General features: G+C 37.4%; 2 protein-coding genes across 2 annotated transcripts; one reads left to right on the top strand and one right to left on the bottom strand.

Annotated features, from left to right (window-relative positions):
• Positions 15,954–20,990, top strand: LOC109232132 (two-component response regulator ARR2-like). The gene is made up of 6 exons (XM_019397800.1): positions 15,954–16,282; positions 16,696–16,848; positions 16,942–17,328; positions 18,766–18,842; positions 18,998–20,176; positions 20,282–20,990. The coding sequence occupies exons 1-6, from the start codon at positions 16,159–16,161 to the stop codon at positions 20,351–20,353; spliced, it is 1,992 nt and encodes a 663-aa protein (XP_019253345.1). The 5' UTR covers positions 15,954–16,158; the 3' UTR covers positions 20,354–20,990.
• On the bottom strand, positions 21,917–25,074 carry LOC109232131 (COBRA-like protein 7). The gene is made up of 2 exons (XM_019397799.1): positions 24,481–25,074; positions 21,917–23,692 (listed from the first exon to the last, which is right to left on the bottom strand). Exons 1-2 carry the CDS (start codon positions 25,010–25,012, stop codon positions 22,272–22,274), a joined length of 1,953 nt encoding a protein of 650 aa, XP_019253344.1. The 5' UTR covers positions 25,013–25,074; the 3' UTR covers positions 21,917–22,271.

Raw genomic sequence — 25,324 nt, 5'->3', positions numbered from 1 at the left:
CAGGTCGTCGGTCCAACTTCAGAAGCTCATATATTTTGATCTACAAGGAATTTGGGGATGATTCAAAAACGAAAGTTGTAGATATTTGAATCTAGTTTTCAGAAAAATATTATAATAGGCATTTGGGCATATGTAGCGGAAGTTATGGTCAAAATACTAAAGTCTGTCACTGCAGAGGAAAACCTACGCGGCCGCGGTCATTTTTGTGCGGACCGCACTGGTTTTGTGCGGACCGCGCTCGTTTTTGTGCGGTCCGCAGAGGTGGAAATCCGTGGGGTACTCTATAAATACGAGGTTTTGGATTTTATTTGATATTTTGACCTAGAGAGCTCGGATTTTGGCGATTATTCGAAGGTTTTTCAAGAAATTCATCGGGGTAAGTCATTCTAACTCAGATTTAGCTAGAGTACATGAATCTATCATTGAATTCATCATTTGATTCGTGATTTGGGGTGAAAAATTAGAGAAAAATTATAGAAACTTCTAAAATGAATTTTTGAGATCCGAAGAACAATCCGATGTCGGAATTTGATAAAATTGGTATGGTTGAACTCGTATTGGAATGGGTGTTCGGATTTCATGAAAATTACGTCGGGTTCCGAGAGGCGGGTCCCGCGTTGACTTTTGGTTGACTTTTTAATGTGAATTTTTAAGTCAATGTTTTATTATCCGGAATTGTTTTCGATGTATTTTTAATGAAGTTATACAATTAATTTGGATGAATTTGAGTCTCTCGGAGGTCAATTCAAGAAAGAGGCTATTTGGAATATCGGCCTAACTTCAAAGTGGTAAAGTGGTTGGTCTAACCTTAGGCTTTGAGGGATTTAGGAGTTGTGTCTATAATTGNTTATAAACCTACACATTTAATTGATCAATATTCAATCTACCCGAATTAAAACAGGGTTTAATACTAAATCGGAAAATCTAAAGAACATACTTTTGAATTAAAGTTACTCAATCAAAAACTACAATCAGACTAGATCCTAAACTTGGCTAAGTAAGATGAAAGGGATTATATCAAACAAACTAACCGATTAAACCAAATAGACACAAAACAAATACGACTAGGCTCTAATTAACACAACAATTAATTCACTACAAAGAACTGTTAAGAATCCTAGGGAAACTTACTGAGAAAAAGAAACTCCGGCTAGTCGGTTATTCCCAAATTCGGCCATGCTTAGGGTCATTTGAGCTTTATCGACGATCCATTCCTTACGAGGGAGGTCCAGGGGCCCTTTGACATCAGTTGCATGTACTTTGGCCATTTTAGGGTTTTGGCCGGAAAACTTGAAATAGATATTCGAGCCGTTCTGGTCATATTCGAGCCAAGCGGCTATGGGGGTTGGGTAGAGGAGGTCAAGGCGGTCCAATAGTGTTAATTTGGGACCATTTGGCGTAACCGGCGACTTGGCCGGAAAATCTTCTGATGTAGATTCGACGAGATACGGGAGGATTCGAGGGAAACTGACTTGATATTTGGAATGAGGAAGAGAAAAAGAATCTGGGGTGTGATTTTGGGATGGATTGGCCATGGCGGCGTTCGCCGCCGGCGGTGGGTGGCGGAGACGATGGGTGGATCTAGGGTCTCTGTGGGAGAGAGAACGAAACGAGGGGGGAGGGTATTCAGACAGTTATATATGTATACCAACCCACTTCCCAGCCGTTGGATCAAAGATCCTCGACGGCTGGGATTGAATCCCAACGAAACGGTGTCGTCTCATTTAGTCAGAGCAGGCCGGGTAAGGGACGTGATTTGGGCTTGGGGCGGGTATGGTTTTGGGAAGGGATCTGTTTGGGCTAAGCAAAATTGGCCCAAAATGTGGACCAGCCTATATATTCTCTTTTCATTTATTTTCTTTCTTTTCTTTTTCAAACAAAGCAAATTAAATCCCTTTTTGTTTTCTTTTCAAAATTTAATAAGAATCCAAATTAATTCCTAAAGAGAAATGCAAACTAATACCAAAAAATGCAAAATGGACCCTTTTTGTTATTTTCTTAACATTTTGTTCTAAAACAAATTAATACTAAAATATGAAATTAAATCCTAAATGCAAAAAATGCATATTTTTGTATTTTCATATGAATTAAAATGCACATATAAAAATGCAACAATTACCAAAAAATGTCACAAAAATCCACAAAATTGCAAAATAATGAAAGAAATCAGTTTGTTTGAATTTCTAGGAATAATTCATATAGGGCAAAAATCACGTGCTCACAGCTCCTTTTTCCTACACCTGTGAGGGTGTAAAGGAGTTTTTCCAATTAAAGGACAGTCGGAACGGGATTTATTATTAATATTCAGAGTCGCCGCTTGGGAGATTAATGGTGTCCCAAGTTACCGGTTGAATCCCGATCCGAGGAAATTATGACTCTGTTAACAGTCCGCGAACCAGAACTCCGAGTAAGGAATTCTGTTAACCCGGGAGAAGGTATTAGGCATTCTCGGGTTCCGTGGTTCTAGCACGGTTGCTCAACTGTTGTATTTGCTTTTATCTGATTTTAAAACATATTCTAACCTATGTGCCTTTTATTTTAACCACTTTTATTTTATGTCTTTTTAATAAGAATTGCAACGTCGTGAAAATGTATCTCGAACCACGTCACACCAGTGCACCCGTGGCTTTTGACGCATTTCGACTCCGTTGAGATTTAGATTTGGGTCACATAAATGTGCACCCGCATTCAGGAAGGTAATATTACTAAAATACGCGCCTAAAGCAGCTACGCTTTTATTATCTTTGGGGAAAACCGTGAAATTCGCTAAACGGTAAGTATTTTAACATGAGCAATTAATGGAGGCCCCGCAATTTATGTGTTTGGTTTGGCGGGGCGCACTTCATTTATTTTAAAAGGATATCCTAAAAGGTCTTATGATTCTTCTATCTGTGGTTATTTCTACAATTCAAATTAACTCCACTAATGCTTGGCATAGCAGTCCATTACCCGTGTTTCAATTACCAAAACCTATGGCGGATTGGATTCATATTATATTGGGCTGCCCATCAGTCCAAACAGAAGGAGAGATTAAGCAGCCTTGATCATGAGGGCCGTTCAAGCACTCAGGCCCAATGCCAGCCCCAATGAGGAAGGAGCTAACGCTGGACGGGGCTGTCTATTAGCAGAAATTGAAGCCAAGCGATTCAGAAATAGGCTATCAAGCCTTAATCCATTAGCAAGCATTAACCAAAACTGAACCTCAATTAAAAAGAACACTGCAACATTTGTTTCCAAATTGTTCAAATTACATCAAATACTGACTGCAAAATTTTTTAGAATCAGTATGATTGATAGGGAGGTATCAATTCAAAGTAAACAAACTGGAAACCATAATTTTGATAACACAAGGCATACTAATCATTTTCAGATTGATTCAAGCTAACATTACTAAAACTGAACTACTGGAATTGTTACTGGAGGAAGTGTTATCGTGCCTGGACTTCGTATAAACAGGGATCTATGTTTTAACCTTTTTTTTACTCAGTTTCCAATCCTAAACTACAGCGATCACAGAAATCCAACCACACTTCATTGAGACTACTAGTTTAGAAAGAAGGAACATCAGATCCAAAGTTTAACAATCTAATATCGTCCACAGTCCAAGTTATACAATCCAATTTTCAGTCCAGTTGTACAATGTAAACACAAATCTAAAGTAAGCCTAAACAAGTGCAAATCACTTAGTATCTATTCTAGTATGACAACTTGAACACACACATCTCAAGAGGTAGACAGGTGAGCCTTTCATTTCAGTATTTCAACTCAAAAGATACATCAAATCAATCTCGAGAGTGTGTACCTGGAAATAAGAAATGTAAGAAGAAGAAGGGAGGATCAGCAGAGCTCAGAGAATCAGCAAAGGTAATCCAACAGTAACACAGCAATCAATACAGCCAATTTTTCAGCCCAGAAGTCACTCAGTAATCCCAGAAATATTTTAAACCAAATGAAACTGATGTATCAACCCCAAAACAGCATCCAAATACCCAGAAATGAACACAGGAAAGCAAAACACTCAAACTAAGATCACAGTTGACTCGAATCTCCCAAATCCACTGCCTAGATGACTCAAACTGTCTTCAATCCTCAAATATTGAACAAAACACAAGGAAATTCAAGTAGCTTTCATCCTATATGAGCTAGAGAATTGAATTCAATAATCAAATCTGAAAATGACCTAAGTAACACTAATGTAACAGTAATTTTTTTTTTGGGATTTTTCTATTAGATTTCTATTGTTTTTGGATTTTTGAAGGTTTGAATTTCAAATCAGATCTGAAATTGGAGAGGAAGTTTCGGGGGGGGATCTTGGAGCTCCCAAAAAACCTTCTTATACAAGGCAAATGAATGCCTATTTATAGGTGAACAACATACTAGAAGCTTCTATGACCTACCCTTCCCCAAATAAGACCTAAATTACCATCACATGTAACCTCCCCTAATCTGAATTTATTTCTCTTGTTTATTCCCCAAACTACCCCATCTTCCTAACTAAAATTACCCGCCTTAGGTCAATTAAACCAAGCTTTAATAAGCAGACCAATCTATCAGGCAAACTGAACATTTAACAGACCAAAGAACTGATTTAATCACCTAGAACTAAATGAAGCCTAAAAATCTAAAACCATTATAAACCTACACATTTAATTGATCAATATTCAATCTACCCGAAATAAAATAGGGTTTAATACTAAATCGGAAAATCTAAAGAACATCTTTTGAATTAAAGCTACTCAATCAGAAACAACAATCAGACTAGATCCTAAACTTGACTAAGTAAGATGAAAGGGATTATATCAATCAAACTAACCGATTGAACCAAATAGACACAAAACAAATACGATTAGGCTCTAATTGACACAATAATTAATTCACTACAAAGAACTGTTAAGAAACCTAGGGAAACTTACTGAGAAAAAGAAACTCCGGCTAGTCGGGTTATTCCCAAATTCGGCCATGCTTAGGGTCATTTGAGCTTTATCGACGATCCATTCCTTACGAGGGAGGTCCAGGGGCCCTTTGACATCAGTTGCATGTACTTTGGCCATTTTAGGGTTTTGGCCGGAAAACTTGAAATAGATATTCGAGCCGTTCTGGTCATATTCGAGCCAAGCGGCTATGGGGGTTGGGTAGAGGAAGTCAAGGCGGTCCAATGGTGTTAATTTGGGACCATTTGGCGTAACCGGCGACTTGGCCGGAAAATCTTCTGATGTAGATTCGACGAGATACGGGAGGATTCGAGGGAAACTGACTTGATATTTGGAATGAGGAAGAGAAAAAGAATCTGGGGTGTGATTTTGGGATGGATTGGCCATGGCGGCGTTCGCCGCCGGCGGTGGTTCCGGCGGTAGGTGGCGGAGACGATGGGTGGATCTAGGGTCTCTGTGGGAGAGAGAACGAAACGAGGGGGAGGGTATTCAGACAGTTATATATGTATACCAACCCACTTCCCAGCCGTTGGATCAAAGATCCTCGACGGCTGGGATTGAATCCCATCGAAACGGTGTCGTCTCATTTAGTCAGAGCAGGCCGGGTAAGGGACGTGATTTGGGCTTGGGACGGGTATGGTTTTGGGAAGGGATCTGTTTGGGCTAAGCAAAATTTGCCCAAAATGTGGACCAGCCTATATATTCTCTTTTTCATTTATTTTCTTTCTTTTTCTTTTTCTTAACTAAAGCAAATTAAATCCCTTTTTGTTTTCTTTTCAAAATTTAATAAGAATCCAAATTAATTCCTAAAGAGAAATGCAAACTAATACCAAAAAATGCAAAATGGACCCTTTTTGTTATTTTCTTAACATTTTGTTCTAAAACAAATTAATACTTAAAACTAAATTAAATCCTAAATGCAAAAAATGCATATTTTTGTATTTTTATATGAATTAAAATGCACAAATAAAAATGCAACAATTACCAAAAAAGGTTACAAAAATCCACAAAATTGCAAAATAATGAAAGAAATCAGTTTGTTTGAATTTCTAGGAATAATTCATATAGGGCAAAAATCACGTGCTCACAATATCAATTGTTCCCTTGCCGGGATTGTTGNGCAGGTCATCGGTCCAACTTCGAAAGCTCATATCATTTAATCTACAAGGAATTTGGGGATGATTCAAAAACGAAAGTTGTAGATCCTTGCATCTAGTTTTCAGAAACATATTATAATAGGCATTTGGACATCTGTAGCGAAAGTTATGGCCAAAATACTAAAGCCTGTCACTGCAGAGGAAAACCTGTGCGGCCGCGGTCGTTTTTGTGCGGACCGCACTGGTTTTGTGCGGACCACGGTCGGTTTTGTGCGGACCGCAGAGGTGGAAATCTGTGGGGTACTCTATTAATACGAGGTTTTGGGTTTTATTTGATATTTTGATCTAGAGAGCTCGGATTTTGGCAATTTTTCGAAGGTTTTTCAAGAAATTCATCGGGGTAAGTGATTCTAACTCAGATTTGGCTAGAGTACATCAATCTATCATTAAATTGATCATTTGATTCGTGATTTGGGGTGAAAATTTGGAGAAAAATTTTAGAAACTTCTAAAATGAATTTTTGAGATCCGAAGAGCAATCCGATGTCGGAATTTGATAAAATTGGTATGGTTGAAATCGTATTGGAATGGGTGTTCGGATTTCATAAAAATCAAGTCGGGTTCCGAGAGGCGGGTCCCGCATTGTGAATTTTTAAGTCAATGTTTTATAATTCGGAATTGTTTTCGATGTATTTTAATAAAGTTATACAATTAATTTTGATAGATTTGAGTCTCTCGGAGGTCAATTCAAGCAAGAAGGCTATTTTGGAATATCGGCCTAACTTCAAAAAGGTAAGTGTTTGGTCTAACCTTATCTTGAGGTATGAGGAGTTGTGTCATAATTGTTATGTGTTATTTGTCGGGTACGACGTATAGGCATGGTGACGGGTAATTATACGTTGGTGTCAAGCATGCCCTTGAGTCTTATACTTTGATTAATGTGACTCCTATTTGACTTAACTGAAGAGTTTTGCCTCTCCTATTGTTATGTTATATTTTCATAACTACTTGACTCGTGCTGATTTCCTTATCATTGACTTGTATATTGTGGGATCGTTGTTACGTGTTAATTTTTCCGTTATTGAACTGTTTCCTTTATGCCAGTATTCTTTTATGTGGTTATTCCTTTGAGCTGGTTCTACCATTTTCTCATGATTTACAGCCCCTGAGTTGATTTACTTGTCTTACCTTGTATTGTTGTCATTTGTTGTTGTTATATGTATTACGGTGATATTTGATCCTTCAGTTGTCATGTAACTGTTGATTCTGTTGGTTGCATTGTTTATTTATTTTGGGACTACGGGTTAGATTCCCAGGAGATCCCCCTGCATATTTACTTTGGGACTACGGGTTAGATTCCCGGGAGATCCCCCTGCACATTTACTTTGGGACTACGGGTTAGATTTCCGAGAGATCCCCCTGCACATTTACTTTGGGACTACGGGTTAGATTCCCGGGAGATCCCGCGCATTATGATTTGGACTACGGGACTGCACCCCGGGAGATCCACTGGAGATTTATATTTGGGGACTACAGGACGGTATCCTGGGAGATCCCCGGTTGTTATCTCTCTACTAAGCTGTACTCATTCCGTGATCATTGTGTCTCCGTTGTAATTGTTGTTATCTATTCAAGTGTTTTAATGGTTTAGATTCCTTTACGGCTGTGATCCTTCGTGTGGGAATCCATAGTGTTGACAATACCTTGCCCTATTTGTTTTATATATATTCAATACTTCAAATTTCAACAATTGTTACATTTTAACTCAATTGATTTCTCAGCTAAATTTTCCTTAAACCGTTTGAGGTTGTACTTTACTTAAAAAGGAATTTCTTCTATGTTTTGATTTATTGATTTCTCGTATTAAAGGTAATAATTCATTCGATATTATACTTTAATTTAAAAGGGTATTTTCTTTATCAAATGATTTCAAAAAAATAACTTCATCTTTTCTTGTTGATTTCCTATTTGGGTTGGGAGCTATACTCTACTTTATGTTAGTGAATGAGGTTCTTTGAACATTCTTAATTGTATTGGGTTATGGGACCTATGAACTGATTAATATGAGGTTATTGTTGTACAATATGAGACAGAAATATGTGGGCACGAGGTGCCGTAAAAAATATGAAAGTGGGCTGAGACCTATATTATTTATGATTATGAAATGAGGCGTCACAAGGTGACCTTTCCTCGAAAGAATTATATTCGAAAGATGCTTACTTGGAAGATACTTATTTGAAGGAAATATATTTATTGAAAAGCATATTATCTTAGAGATTATTACTTGAAGGATTTACAGGTGAAAGATTTATATTTGAACGACTCGATTAATTGATTGCACTTGTATTTATTATTTGTTGAGAAGCATTTATGGTATTCTTGTTGCCTGCTATTTATATCACTGGTTGATCATTGTTCGCCATCATTGTTATCTTCTTCCTATTATTTTGTACGCTATATTGTACAGGTTTATTTGGTAGTCTGGCCCTAGCCTCATCACTACTTCGCCGATGTTAGGCTAGGCACTTACCAGCACATAGAGTCGGTTGTGCTGATACTGCACTTCTGTACATTTCGTGTACAGATCCAGGTTTTTGGTCGATAGTAGCTGTTCGTTGCGGTGGAGACTCAAGGTAAACCTGCTGCAGCGTTCGCGGTCCTCGGAGTCACCTTCAATTGTACTTATTTCCATATGTTCCTTTTGTTCGGAACAGTGATGTATTTATTTGTATAACTACTCTTAAAAAAGCTTATGACTTGTACTACCAGTTTTGGGAATTGTAAATTATTTAGAGAAATTTCATTTGAAGTTAATAAATATCAATGTTATTTCAGTAAATGTTAGGCTTACCTAGTTTAGAGACTAGGTGCCATCACGACTCCTTTGGAGGGATTTTTGGGTCGTGACAGTAATTAAAGAATCGAGTTGCGCGTACGTATACTCATCTCTTTTGGCGCGTCAAAAATCATGTCACGCGAACGTGTCCACAATTAATAACGCTTTGTTTATTTTATTAAGAAAAGTTCAGTTGAAGTTGCGCGAACGCATCCCTCGAGTCATTTTAGAATTAAATTTGCAGTTATGTTACGCGAACGTATACATAATCACAATACTACCCTAAATCGAGCCTAAAGCAAACTACGAGTATTTGATATTTGTTAGGTCTAAATTATGAAACTAATACGAGAGGCCATGAGCTTAAGAGTTTTGTTTAACATGGCATACCTCAAATGAATTCCTTTTACAAGAGGGCTTAATTATTCAAGGTCACTTAGAATACTCTTATTTAGGACTTAATTCAACAAAGGCCAACTAATTAAAGAGGAAGGTTGTTAAGACGTTTTGGGTGAAGAGAAATGTGCCAGATATAGCCCAGCTACGAGTCAGCTTTGAGCTGAAAACTGGGGCTCACGAATGGCCCAAAATTAGAAAGCCCGAATTACAACTACAAATCCTAAAACGCACAACCCATGTTGGGCTTAATTTCCAAACAGCCCAGCGTTGAAAAATGAAGATTCAATTCAAGTGGCTCTTACGAAAAATTGATACAAAAACTGATTTGGAAATTAGCTCTAATAAATTAAAATTATATGCATGGCTGAGCTGGATATAATAACATGTTTTCTATTGCAGTAAAAGAAAACTTTATAATTGAATCCATCTGCAGGGTTCAAAGCCCGGGTCCCATTTGCCTGGGCCCAGACTTGCTCAGATGAGCCCCAATGTCGGACCTCAATGCAAGTCTAGCCCAATTCATGCCAAGTCGTTTTACCATAATACTGTTGTATTACAAAGAAAACAAAGGGCCAGCTGTGGTGGCCCTATACTAACTAAATATGAGAAAGAACCGAACTTAAAAGAATCATTATAACAGTCCATTTACAAATTTGTAAATCCTAAATTATATAGTGAAGTTTAAATTCCTGGAGGATCAGCACATCAACAACTGACATTTAAGAAATTCTAAAGGAACAAAATACAGTAGAAATGAAGGCTTCCACTGATCCCAGGTTTTCCTTTCATTGCTTCTTTGAATCCAATGTGCCAAGTCTGCAAGAACTCAGCAACAGAGTTGCTTCTTACAGAACTATTTGCCCAGGCTCCCAGCATGAGGCTTCTTGTGGCTAAATCAGCCCTGTTTCTTAAGTATCTCATGGATCCGACCATGGAGAAGGTCAGATTCACAAAGTTACTTCAGTCATACTACCTTGACAGACCTAAATTTACGCTTAAGAATGCAATAATAATAAAAAAAAAATGATTATTCATGAGTTTAACTATATTGAAAGTTAAACACACAAATCATTATAGGTTCCAACTCAGAATCCTAGCATCTCCTTTCCTCAACATTTAAATCCCACCTTTAAAAACTTTCAGAGCCAATTGGTCCAAACAACTGGTGGTTAAACCAATAGGCTACAGCTTATGACCAAACAATCAGAAGACAAATGAAAGCAGTACCTTAGAATGAAAGAATCAGATGAAGGAGAGAAAGAGAGCATCATAAACTAAACCTAAATACTCTCAAAAGATACAGCTACTTATGTTATTTTAACAACACTTTTCTACATGCTGAAATGCACAGAAAAAACACATAAAAAGCTGATGAAAAATAATGAACAAACATATTAATTTCTACTGTTGACACATACATCCATACACCTATAATCATGAGTAACTTCAGATTGCACAAGTAGAGTCATTCTCATAGCCAAACAGGGTTACATACCTAGAGATGATTTAAACAAGACCAAATAAAGATCACTAGAACAGCTGGTTCTTCCAAAATAATGAGCAACAACAGGCACCCAAACAAACAGCCAAATCAGAAACCAAATTCAGCTTTCAAGAACCTAGAGATTTCAACTCAAGAAGACCAACAGAATTTCTTCTACTTCAATCCATTTTCAGCTTTTCAGAAAACCAAAAGAGGAAAGTTTTTCTCAAAGTTTGAAAACTTAGTCTTTTCAGCAGAAGAGAGAATGGTTTTTGTGCAGTAAAATAGTGCTCCCAAGTCTCTGTGTGTGAGTGAGTGTTGTTCCCTTTTATAGAATGTCTAAAGAGCATCTAAGAAAAGAATATTCTGACCTAATTTTGAAATTTCAGAATAGTACACCATCTTTTTGACAGTTGTATGTCCTTTTTCTTATCCAATATCAGCATTTTTTTTTTACAACTGTCCTAAATACTAGAACCTTCTGATTTTGGCCTAAGTAAAAACCCCTTTTACCCTTTAAGTTATCACTTATTTCAGTTTTTACCTAAACTTTTAATTCAAAAAGGGTCCCTAAAGCTCCTACTTGTTCATTTAAGCCTTAAAAGTCTTGAAGAATCAAAAGTCAGACTAACACATTTCTAATAGAAAAAAGAAGGCAAATTGGATCAAAAGGCATCATAGTTCATTACTTGGAATGAATACTTAACAATGAACAAACTATTTCAATTACCAGTAAAGAAGAGAAGAATTGAATGATACTAGTACTAACAATAAACTAATTACAAGAAACTGAAGCCCTAAAGGATATTAAAAACTGATCTAATCTATTCTTTCATTAACTAGACAAAACAGGGGAAGAAGAAAAGTAAACAAAACGTTTTATAATCCTAAATTCAGCCCTACTTAATTAAATAGTTATGATTAATCAACATGCTGAACATGTTTCTCATGAAACTAATTCATAACATATTCAGGGAATCAACAAGCTAATTGAACAAAGCATCTATGAATAAAAATGCTAGTTACCCTACAAATTGGAACGACTTTTGAACTAAGCTAAATACAATTTCAAGCAACCAACAAAATGACTCTGAGACTACAAAATTTACTAATTCAAACAATTCAGAGAACAATCAGTCTCAGAAACCAATTTTTAAACAAAATTAGAACTTGATTTCCAACAGGTTTCAGAAATTAACCTCGGAAGCAAAGCTGTCTCAACTTTTGAAAGGGGAAGAAGGGGAAGAGATAGAAGAGAGGGAAAAGAGAAGGCAAACGATGGGAACTTACCAGTGATTGGAAGAGAACTCATCAAAACCTCGGATTCTGCTCTTGCCTTGGCCAACAGGAATCCTTTCTTTCAATAGATTCAGCCTGCATGGCCTTGGCTAGATCTTCATGAGAGAAAGGACTCCAAAGAAACGGAGGAATTCTGGGGTCATTTAGGGTTTTGACCGGACCTTTGATCTAAAATTCGAGACGACCAGCCATCATTTGAGGGAAACTGGTTGGGGATCCATAGAGAGGAGTCGGAAAGGAGTCTAGGGTGTAATCTTGAGGGGCTTTGGAACAGTTGGGTTTTTAATCCTGATTTCGATCTAATATTCGAGCATATCGGCAAGGATTCGAGGAAAGAGGAACGGAGATTTGGAAGGAGGAGAGGGAGGGGAATTTGTGGTGTTAATTTGGGGTCGATTGGAGCATCGCCGCCGGCGGAAGCAATTTCCGGCGGGCGGTTTGCGGCGGAGGCGGCGATGGAATGTGAGGCGGCTAGGGTTTGTTAATTAGAGGGAAGATGATAATGTGAGGAGAAAGGTCTGATGGGGGAAAAGTCCGGTTCGGACAGTTATATGGTAAAGTACAAAGTAGTTCCGGGCCGTTGGATGATGAGAATCCAACGGCCATGATGAAATGATACCAAAACGGGGTCGTTTCATTTGGATGGGGGTGGACCGATTTACAGGCGGTTTTGGGCCGGGTATTTAATGGGTTAGGACTGGTTTGGCCTCTATTTGGGAACCCAATTCCGAAAATAAGCAAAGCCCTTCTATTTTCAAATTCTTTCCTTTTCTTTTCTTCTTTTTTTTCTTTGTTTTTTTTAAAATTAAAAGTCCTAATAATTAAAAATCCTAAATTACCTAGAATATGTAAAATTAAACTAATTAATTAACTATAAAATTATAAAAGCTACTTTAATCCTAAAATAAAAGAGAAAAATCAATAAAAAGTAAAAAATGTAAAAATTTGCCGTTTTTTGGATTTTCGTTTTAATAGATAAAATAATTGATTAATTAGTCCTAAATAAATCCTAAATGCAATGCATGATATTTTTGGTATTTTTCATAATTTAAATAAAACTTAAACATGCACAAAATGCAGACAACTAAATAAAAATCCTAAGAAATCCCTAAAAATAACAAATAATTAAAAGAAGAAACCTAATTATTGGAATTTTGTAAGAGTAATTCATGTGGGGCAAAAATCACGTGCTCATCACAAGGACAGTGAGAGGTGACTCGGAGCCTTTTCCGTTGGTTATGGGGTTACACCAAGGATCTGCACTCATCCCATTCTTATTTGCCCTGGCAATGGACGCACTGACACACCATATCCAAGGAGAGGTGCCATGGTGTATGTTGTTCGCTGATGATATAATTCTGATTGATGAGACGCGAGGCGACGTTAATGGGAGACTGGAGTTATGGAGGCCCTAGAGTCTAAAGGTTTCATGTTGAGTAGGACTAAGACGGAATATGTGGAATATAAGTTCAGCGACGTCACGGGGGAAGCGGATGTGGAAGTCAGGCTTGACTCAAAGGTCATCCTCAAGAGAGAAAGTTTTAAGTACTTAGGGTCAATTATTCAGGGAGACGGGGATGTTACGCACCGTATTGGGGTGGGGTGGATGAAATGGTAGTTAGCATCTGGAGTCCTGTGTGACAAAACTATGCCACCGAAACTCAAAGGTAAGTTCTATAGAGCGGTGGTTAGACCGGCCATGTTGTATGGGGCTGAGTGTTGGCCAGTCAAGAATTCACATATCCAGAAGATGAAAGTAGCAGAAATGAGGATGTTGAGATGGATGTGTGGGCACACTAGGCTGGATAAGATTAGGAATGAAAGTATTCGGGAGAGGGTGGGCGTGTCTCCGGTGGACGACAAGATGCGGGAGGTGCGACATAGATGGTTCGGACACGTTTAGAGAAGAAGCCTAGATGCCCCGGTTAGGAGGTGTGAGCGGTTGGCTTTGACATGTATAAGAAGAGGTAGAGGGCGGCCCAAGAAGTATTGGGGCGAGGTGATCAGACAGGACATGGTGCGGCTCCAGATTTCCGATGACATGGCTCTTGATAGGAAGGTGTGGAGGTCGAACATTTGTGTTGTAGGTTGAAGGGTAGTCGAGCGGTTTTCCTCTTTGTCCCGGTTTCCCTCTTTGTAACGATGAGTATGACAATGTTTTGTCTAGCACTGCTAACGATTTATGTTGTGTTTCACACTTTTGCATAATATTTGTATTACTGCTTTTTCATTTATTTGCTTTCTCTCACGTTGCTGATATTATTTTTCGGGTTTTGTTGTCACAGATCTATTGTCTTGAGCCGAGGGTCTCTCGGAAATAGCCTCCCGGGTAAGGTCTGCGTACAGTCTACCCTCCTTAGAGATTTTACTGGGTTGTCGTTGTTGTTGTTGTTGTTGTTGTTGTTGTTGTTGTCTAATGTAGACTTCTATATTTAAGAAGGCGAACGACATTTCGCTAAGGAATTTCGTGTTTTTAATATAGTATAAATAAATAAATTATTCCTAATGAGCGTTGCACCTTGGACCTAAATTATTCCTCATGTAATTATTTTTTAATAAAGCTTACAGAACTAAATTTTGTGTCTATGGGAACTTTTATACCTTTCTAACCACTCAAAATTGATTCTAAGGATTGGAAGTTCGGAACTCTTCTTCGCATGTCCAAATGCAATTTGGTGAATACGGAATACTTACTTGAAAATTTAGTTGATTTATATAAGGTAAAAATATTTATCAATTTTAGAGTCCTAAATATTAGGACTTCATACGTAGTTCAAATAAGGAATAATTTACTGAACAAAATTTTAGTTGATTTTAATGTCCTAAACATTTGGAAATTAATTAAATTGACTATTTTGTCCAGTGTAAACTCTATTATTAAGGGATAAAAAGACGAACAACATTTCCCTAAGGACCTTGGTACTTTTAACATAGTATATGTAGATAGATAGATATTCTTATATTTGTAAGAACTAATGTAATAGAACCTTAACGGAAAGGGGTACAAAAAAATAATTAAAGCGAATTTCAAAAGAGTGACCTTCATTGGTATTTCTTTTCCTTTTAAAGAGTTGTGATAGTATTTATTACCGTGCACATTTCAGGTTATATATTTCTTTTTCCTTTTAAAGAATTGTAATAGGAAAATGGATTGATATGGTTTAAAGTAGGGTATGAAGTAGGACCGGATTTGACTACCTTAATATATCTAATTTAACCATGAACTCCTAATTATTTGGAGATTATTTAATTTAGACAAGTGAAGATCTGATATGACACTACTTCCAGCAGTTTGATTGACTAATTTTTTATGGTATAAATCTTTTACCATAGAAATTTAGATCTACAGCCATTTACATAATTCAATTTTAAACAATTCATTACTTACAACTCATCAAAAGAAGGAAAGAACTAAATAAATAAAAAATAACAGACAACAGACTATAAACCTCCACAAGCAACTTGTCCGGCTCATTTGGACCCAAAAAAAAAAAAAATAAATAAAATAAAAAGTCTATCTGATGATGTTACTACAAACATTTGGCTCGATGTTTTTTTTTCAATAAGAACAATATTTAGAAAAAATAAAGAATATATGTTTTTTTAAAGTAGAGGATGAAGCATATTCCATTAACACTAATATACGAGGAGGCTTACACATTTAACCGTAGGTTAATAAATAGGTTAAATTAGTTGTTCCAGTAGTGTCAAAGAATAATGGTCTTTTACCCAGTAATCTTAAGTTAATTAAAAATCAGCAAAGAAGTAAATAATAAAAAAAAAAATCAACATATGCTACAATATTAAAAAATGTATATAAATATAAAATGAGATTTTGGGCTGGCATGGGGTAATGTGTGAGCTGGATTCAAAGACCCACTACCATATATAAAAGGAAGAAAAAAGAAAGGAAAGAAGCATTAAAAGAATAAATGTAAAAAATTAAGATAAACAAAATAGGAGTAATATAAATGAGCTAATTATCCCCTGAATTCTCTTTCTGTTGCTTTCTTCCCCTTCAACTCAATAACAACTGTTGTTAATATGGTATAGATATATAGTAGTACTTGCTTTTTCAGATACAGTTAATTGGCTTCGGTCAGTGGTGAAATCGATGTCTGTTCCTAGTTCAACTGTCTCTGATCAGTTTCCAGTGGGACTCCGGGTGCTTGTAGTTGATGATGACCCTACTTGCTTAAGGATCTTGGAGAAGATGCTCAGGAACTGCCATTATCAAGGTATTTAATCACTAAATGTTTCCAACTTTTTTGGAAATTTTAAGTCTTTGTGGTCAAGTTTAAGTCTTTCTAGTTTCTAATGATGTGTGCATTTGATGATTGATTCAACATTTGATGCTGGGAAAGAGGTGGTTTTAGATCTCTCTTTGGTTGTAAGATTTAAACTTCACTTAATTGGTTTCTAGGGTAATTTTCAAAGAAAAAAAAGGGCAGCCCGCAGGGTCCAGGGCTTGTGACGTAGACAGCCTACTCGCTTCCCGGCTTTAACTCAGTGACTATAAAGACAACTTTATCATTGCTCCAAGGCTCCCCTTCCTAATTTTCAAAGAAAAACCAAACTTAATATGTAGGTTAGTGAGTTGTTTTCCTTTTTGTTGCTCTTGCAATTAATTTTAGCTTATTGTATGTTCCAGTCACCAAGTGTAATAGGGCTGAGGTTGCCTTATCGTTGCTCCGGGAAAAGAAGAATGGGTTTGACATTGTTATAAGTGATGTCCACATGCCAGACATGGATGGTTTCAAACTGCTTGAGCACATTGGTCTGGAGATGGACCTGCCTGTTATAAGTGAGTTTCCTGTTTCATTTAGTTAAAAACTATCATGTCTTTAGGGTTTAAAAGCTATTGATTTTGTACTAATTGGGTGGATTATGACTCTAGTGATGTCTGCGGATGATAGTAAGGATGTGGTTATGAAAGGAGTTACTCATGGTGCATATGATTATCTGATCAAACCGGTGCGGATTGAGGCGCTGAAGAATATTTGGCAGCACGTTGTTCGTAAAAAGAAGCATGAGCGGAAGGACAACAATTACGATCAATCTGGAAGTGTGGAAGAAGGAGATCGGCAGCAGAAACCGCCAGAAGATGCTGATTACTCATCTTCAGCTAATGAAGGAAACTGGAGAAACTCGAAGAAAAGAAAGGAAGAGGAAGAAGAAGCTGAAGAAAGGGACGATACATCCACATTAAAGAAGCCACGTGTCGTTTGGTCAGTGGAGCTTCATCAACAATTTGTGCAAGCTGTGCATCAACTTGGAATTGACAGTATGGACCATTTTCTCTTCTGTTTACTATATATAAACTTTTATATTGTTAAGATATTATCCCTCGTTGCTCTGTGTGTTCTGGATGTTAGCTTTCTTTTGCATGTACTTTCTCCACCTCGTTTTTTCTGTATTTACTTGTCCTGTAATATGTTTCCGAGCCGAGGGTCTATTGGAAACAACCTCTCTACCTTCATTAGGTAGGGGTAAGGTCTGCGCACAGACTACTCTCCCCAGACCCCACCTGTTGGGAATATGCTGGGTATGTTGCCGTTGTTGTACTTGTCTTGTAATCTGTTAACATATTTCCCACTTGTTGTATATGGGTGGGTTCTCCTTTAAGTTCTTTTCTAGTACGAGTTTCTTTTCATTTGTAAAGAATACTAAAAATCTGATTAGAGAGATGTAACCTTACAAGTGGCAGAAGGAGTTCTTGTCAAATAATTATAATTAGCCTAACCAAATGTTTTCTCGTTTGATGTCTGGCGCCTTCTTCCATCCTAGTCTTGGGTGGACAATGAAGGGGATGTATTCAATTTTGAGACCTCGTTCCAGCGAAGTGGATCTGTAGCTTCTTTCCTATACTTCATAAGAATATTGTCTTTTCCATTTCACTAGCTTCAAAAAACACTAGGTTATTGGGTGATTGTGTGTTGGGGAGTGGTTTGTTAAAAACGCATACATGATAGCCAGTGTCGGATCTAGGATTCAAATTCTATGGGCTCAACAAGGTTCTTACTTCTTAGCATTGAGCCCATTATATTTTAACAGTTATGAGTTCATATCTACTATGTTTTGCAATTTTAGTAGATTTTTACGCATAAATTTGTGCTCCGCATTGAAAGTATTGGGTTCAGGTGAACCCGGCAACTCTAAGCTGCATCCGCCCTTGATAGTTTAAGTAGTACATAGTATAGCATGAGCTATGTGAGATTTAGGGTTTTAGCCAGGAACTTTGGTTTGTTCAGATGTCACTTACTCTGTCATATCAAATTAAGCGTTAACAGAAGGTTGAGATTATTCTATTTGTAATTGGAAGTCCAATCATTGCATCAGATAATTTTGTACCATTCTTTTGAAGTATCAGTCATAGGTTAATTTCCCAGTATGATATGGTAAAAGAAAGAAAAAGGAAACAATCAAATAAAATCTGGATATAATGAAAAGAAAGAATTAGAAGTTTTGGAAAAGAAAAAGAAACAAAATGGAAATTGGAAGAAATGAAAATGACTGAGAAAGAAAAATAAACAAAAAATTCTTGACTGTCCTAAAGTTGTCATAGTTTCTTTCACTATATAATCTGGTTATAAGAAATTGTATAATTTTGTTGTGCTGTCTTTTACTGTAAAATTTGTTTTATGTGAGCTCAAAATTAATACTTATTGACATTTTTGTTGTCTATTCGTGCTAAATGTTTCAATAATGGATATGAATGTAGAGGCCGTTCCGAAGAAAATTCTGGAACTGATGAACGTTCCTGGACTAACCAGAGAAAATGTTGCTAGCCACCTTCAGGTAATTTTAGACTTTTACTGTTAACCCTTTGTCATGCCCAAGAAATTTAATTGCCCAAAGTCTTTGTCTTGGTAGTTGTTTTGCATTTTGTGGTAGAGAAATGTTTGCCTAATTTCTTTAGCAGAGCACTCAATGGTGGCAATCGCTTTCTGCAGAAATATCGGTTGTATCTCAGAAGGTTGAGTGGTGTATCACAGCACCAGAGTAGTTTGAACAACTCTTTCATGGGATGCCCAGACGCAACCTTTGGCACAATATCTCCCCTCAACGGGCTTGATCTTCAAGCTATTGCTGCCGCTGGTCAAATCCCTGCGCAAAGTCTTGCTACCCTCCAAGCAGCGGCCCTTGGTAGATCTGCTGCTACAAAATCTGCCATATCTATGCCCCTAGTAGATCAAAGAAACCTTTTTAGCTTTGAAAATTCCAAGTTGAGATTTCCAGAAGGGCAACAACAACTAAATAATAGCAATAAGCAAATTGACTTGCTGCACGGAATCCCAACCACCATGGAGCCAAAGCAGCTTGCTAATTTACACCACCCTTCCCAGTCCTTCGTTGGTATGAATACACAAGTGAACTCCATGGCACAACATAATAATTCTTTGCTTATGAGAATGTCCCAATCACAACCTAGGGCTCAAATGCTAAATGGAGCGAATAATGGCCATCAAGTTTCGAGGCTTCCATTATCCATGCAGCAACCTTTGTCGCCAGAGGGGATACCTGGTACAGTCCCAGCGCAGAGTGGTATTGTTGACAATGCACGAGGGAGCGTGTACAATCCAGTCTCCCAAGCATCTTCAATGGTAGATTTCTCGCTAAATCAAAGCAAGGAGTTGCAAAGCTACAACTTTTCTCTTGGGAGTAATAATTCAGGGATGTCCACTTTGACCAATAGAGGGATGCTTCAGGAAGAGATGAACTCCGATATTAAAGGATCTAGAGGATTCCCTTCTAATTATGATATGTTCAATGAACTCCATCAGCAAAAATCACAGAACTGGGGTTTACAGAATGTTGGGTCAACCTTTGATGCCTCTCATCATCCAAGTATACAAGGAACTCAGGGTGTCTCATCACAATTGTTACTTCAGCAAGGGATCTCTTCAGCACACCACAGTGGACAAAACAGAAATGCTCCTATTGGTAAACCAATGTACTCCAATGCGGATGAAAGTGGACATGTTAATCCTATGGGTGGACCACAACTTAACTCTCTTGGTGGAAATATGCTTGCTGTTAAAGCTGAAAGATTTTCCGACTTAGACTATCACAGTACCATTTACCACGAGCAATTGGGACAGGAGGACCTCATGAGTGCCTTCTTAAAACAGGTTAGTCCTAATTTGTTATCCTTAAAGAAGATAGCTTCTAAATCAAATTTTGTAGTTCATGATTTAACTCTTGTTGCTAATTTGAATAACTTTTATTTGCAACAGCAAGGAAATGTTGGACCAGTTGAAACTGAATTTGGCTTCGATGGATACACACTGGACAATCTTCCTGTGTAAGATGTAAACAAAGCATAGTTGATGATACTGAACATATAATTCAAAGTAACTAGTGTACATAGTTGCCGTCACAGCTGAAAATTTCCCTATGAACCAAAATGAAGGAGTCTCAGTTTTCTATTCAGTTGTAAGGTCTCAAGGTTGCTGGTTCTTACTGGAAAAGAACTTAGCTGTCAGATGGCAAGTATGGATATCAGATAGATCAGAGAAGGGTAAATGTGTATGATACTACTGCATGGTATGCAAAGGCATACATGCAAAGTTTTGGCTGGTTTTGGTAGGTGATTTTAGGAGAATCACATTTCTTTGGAGGATTTATTCAAGGAGTTCTAGTCGTGGGGTGCAGGCGCTAGGTGCAGGGATATTCGTAAACAGGAAGGTTAAGTTCTAACTTCAATAATGCAAGTTTTCTTCCCTTTCACTTTTAGGATTGATCTTTTAATGTACAGATTTCATTTGAATCGCTTATTAAGATAAGTCTGGATTCATATAGGTGTTCATTTACCTGGTCATTTCATGTTCTATTTTGAGGTGTGCAGCTCACACTTGGAGATGTATTTTCTATGTATTACCTATTTCTGTGTAGGCTTAGCGAAGTTGAGTTATGTACAAATATGATCCTTTTTCTGCTTGCCAAACCCTTAGCTCTTGACTTTTACATTTATATAACGAAACAAAATCATGTATCCTTCAAAATTTTATTCGTCCCAGGGCTTTATAGTAAAGCTATGTATGGGCTGTACACCACGAGTTTGAAATGCTGGTGGAACAGGCCAATATTGACCTGAGTGTCGTGCGCAAGCCGGTTAATAAGAATGTATTATTCGCTACAGTAACTACGATCAGACCTCTCTATAACAACATCCTTATATAACTAACACTTCACTATAAAAGTCAAGCTTTTTCGGAACTAGATTTCATGTTATGTTATTATATATATTCTCTATAACAGCACTTCGCTATAACATCCAAAAATATTCGGAATAAGCGAGGTTGTTATAGAGAGGTTTGACTGTATAATAAAAGAGTAGTAGTTACAGACTTAGGCATGACTAACACTAAGGAAGTTCCATTTGGAAGACTAACATTTAGCCTTTTCACAATCAAGAACAGCTTTAATCTTTTCATTTTTTTTTCAGTCACACCGGGTAAGGTTTACTACATAAGCTGAACCACAAACTAGGGATAAAGAGCAAAAAACCAATGCCTTGACAAGTGACCATCTCTATGTATCAAATTTTTAACAATTGAACCAAGTCTAAATATTCCAGTTCATTTTTCTATTTCAAAGAATTTTATTGGAATATTCCGGCAAATAAAGTCATGTTTCGTCGTGTTGCACAAGAATTCTTGGATATCATTTGGAATGATAGGATCTATCAAAACAAAAGGACAGTAATACGCAAGTATCATCTGTTCTTTGTGAAACTGCTAATCTTGATCTCTGCGCTTTTATGCAGGCTGTCTTTTATTTCAATTGTTTAAGAAAAGAATTTACTCCCGAAATACTTCTTAATCGATCCAAAACAAAAGATGTAGATGCAAAGCTAAAATAGAGTGAAATGACGAAAAAGACACCCCTTGTAAGGGAATTTTTGCTCAGCTACATTGACATGTTACAACGTTAAGAATAAATTTGCTAATCACACAAAAACAATAAAGACCGAAAATTAATTACAAGTACTAATTAGGTATTCAAACTGAGGTATAACGTATAGTCATATGTTGTCTGGAAAAGGAATTCCAGATAAGCAGATAATTACAAATCAAAACTTGCCAAAAATACCTTGTCCCGAGTACACATTGACATAATCTGATTAAAAACTGTTTCACCAGCAGCATTAAAACCAGGTTGCATCATCTAAAGAATGAATCAATTGGCAGGTATGGAATAAAGAGAAAATGTTGCATCTCACTGCTATTGTCGCATCAACATAAAAACCACAAGTGCTAGTATGGAAGTAGCGACAGTAAACGAAGATATCCTCCTAGATGAGCTGCTTGTTGGGAGTATCTTTGGCAATGAGCACTCTTCTCCATTAAAGTATACCTTTGTTGGGAACCCATCACCGCCAGGAATGTTGATGCCAGGGATATTCTTCTTTGTGAATGAGATTACTGATTGTTGTTTCCCAGGTACTCGGGGATCTTTCTCTGAATTAGCTCCATCTGTTTCTGCTACTAGATAGTTCAAGCCCTCCAGGCCTTGCATGAACAAGGTATTGTTAACGCCGTCTAATATAGTTCCATTGAAGGAATACACCGCATCAAAACCAAGGGCTGCTTTATCCAATTGCACTGCGGTGAACCAATCAGCAAAAGAAGTATCATCCCAGTTAAAGAGGGTGATCCTGGCAGACCATCCACCCCTATAGTCTGTGAATAAATGCCAATTGATGCTGACACCGCAGTTATCTCCGCATGGCAATGGGTTCGAAACTGGAAGATGATTAATATCAGCCCAGGCAAGGGACATCTTGGTTCTATTCTCAAATGGGACCAGAAGAGCCTGAGATGGTAGGAGAAGAGCAGGAGCTTTTGCACTACATGTCCGAGCGGTATTAGAAGGGCAACCACAGGAGCATGTTGGACAAGGAATGATAGATTCATTGTAAAAAGCAGAGAAAGATACACAACATCTAGGGCTTGCTCCTTTTGGTTGGGTGATGTTGCATACAACTTGCCAGCTTGCAAATGCTGCTGTATCGGGTAGCAACCCACTAGGATCAGGAAACTGGCTGGGACTTACACGGACTGGAGGTCCACATTTATAATCTGGATTCAGTCTACCTTCAATCTTCCAATTCTGAGGAGGAGTGAACGAGGAGCGATTGAGATCCGGAGGCATTTTAAAGACGTTTATCTGGAATGCTGAAGCAGACTTGCTTGGGTCCATGGCAGGTGGCAAGATCGTCCCATTTCGGCAACAGAAAGGTATCATCCCCAGCTTTGTGTCATTGGTCTTTTCCAGAGGCAGATCGATTATTGTTGGCCTTCTCTCACAGTTCAATCCATTGGAGAAGTCAAGGCTCTGATAAAATTTTGCCTGTGGCCCGAAAACGCAGTCAGAAGTATCAACAACAGAGGGGTAAGCACCCTTCATTTCCCAGATAAACTCATCCTTCATCCAGTCCCAACTTAGTCTCCAGTTATCAAGGCGGCCGAGGGGGTTATGGTTTCCAATCTTAACCTGTGCCCAGTAATTTGAATCATATGTTCTTAGGATATCGTACATAATTGTAAGATCCCCATCTTGCCGTGGACTGAATTCCTCATCCAACGTCAGATTTGTCTTGAATTCTGGGTCTTTAGTGCAGCATACTTGCATAACACTCTTTCCTGAACAATTAAGCATAGACAATTCAGATATGCTACAAGTGTACTTAAAAAGAAAACTAAGAAGAAATTACTAAGGTAGAGGTAGATTTTCCAAATACTACATGAAGTAAAGTTATAAACTACCAAAAGTTTTTTTATAAAGAATCCAGGAGAAGCTTGAAATACCAAAAGTTATTGACAAATCAAACATCCAGGAAATTATTGAAGAAAATTTGCAAAAGATCCATTAGGAATTTTAGGTAAGACAACCAACATCTAATTACTGATAATCTATATAAAGTATATACTATATATTATCACAATTCAGACATAATGCTCCATCCAAGTTGACATAGTAATGAACCAAATTCTCCAGAAAATTATTCGTCTATGTAACCGTCCTTATCACTCTCGAATAAATCTAATTTGAAGGAGGAATAGTAATTAGGTTAGATCATGTATTGTTTTTTTAGCTAATAATTTTAGTTAGCAATCATCAGTGAACCAATTTGAATGTCAAATTATTTGAAGCAACAACGATGACCAGCTTAAGACCCTCACCCCAGAATTCAGATCTAAACTAAAGCAATTCCACTTTGCAAATAGCACAAACAACTAATCCATTAAAATTCAAACATTGACCTAAATTCCATAACTAAAGCAGACAAAATAAAGTTACATAAACAAATCAATCGAAATATATCATCTTCAAATTATTCAAACCATGTCTTTGCAATTAATGAAGCGAAAAATATTATTTATCTATTCATATTAAGAGGTGCAGAAATGAATTTAAATCGAATCCATACCTTGCATAGAGGGTTTAGGGCAAATAAACCCATCATTGACCAAAGAAATATTGGACGGCATAGGGACATTAGGAGACCCAACTCCAAACTGGGTACCCTTAATCTGAACTTGCACACTCGTTTGCGTAGCATCTCCAGCAGTTTCAATAGCAGTCTTAAGATCCGCATTCGGAAACCCAGCAAAGACAGTACCATTACCAACTTTAGCAGGTAAAGAAGAACCATCAGCAAGAACAACATTAGAAGCAGAGACCAAAAGCTCATCGTGTTGAAACCCAACAAAGACTCTCCATAACTTTAGTTCGTCAAGCCCGTTATTTATTATGCTTAAAATGGACTGAAACTTGTAGGGTTGATTTTTAGGGTCGGAGGGTTTGATTTTGGATCCGGAAGTGAAAACGTACTGTAGGAATATGCCGTTGCAGTCGTCGGATGCGGGAGCCGGAGCTTCGGCGACTGTAGATGTTTGTCCGGCGACTTGAACGGCGACGGAGATGAGGAGAAAGAGAGAGAGAAATGTGGTGGGTGCCATGTTCTTTGAATGTGCTTTCGGATTCACAAAGACATTTTTTGTCTGAAAAATGAATTTTATATACGTAGATATGTTTAGTCGTGTGCGTGTCTATGTAAAACGCGTAGAGGGAAAAGAAAGGAAGACGAAAGAGTGTAGACAGCTTAGGTAAAGCTGTGCTCTATAAATTTTTTAAAATTTTGAAAAAACAAAAAGAAGGTTTTTATTTTTATTCCAACTCAGTTTATGTGATTTCACTTTGATGTCAAAGTTGTTTGACTATTTCTTATTAGCAATATTATTTGTTCTAATCTTCATTTGAGTTTATTTGAC

This window comes from Nicotiana attenuata, chromosome 9 (assembly GCF_001879085.1).
Source record: "Nicotiana attenuata strain UT chromosome 9, NIATTr2, whole genome shotgun sequence".
NCBI lineage: Eukaryota > Viridiplantae > Streptophyta > Magnoliopsida > Solanales > Solanaceae > Nicotiana > Nicotiana attenuata.
The sequence above is the reverse complement of the archived record's forward strand: the minus strand, read 5'-3'. Positions and strand labels throughout refer to the sequence as shown.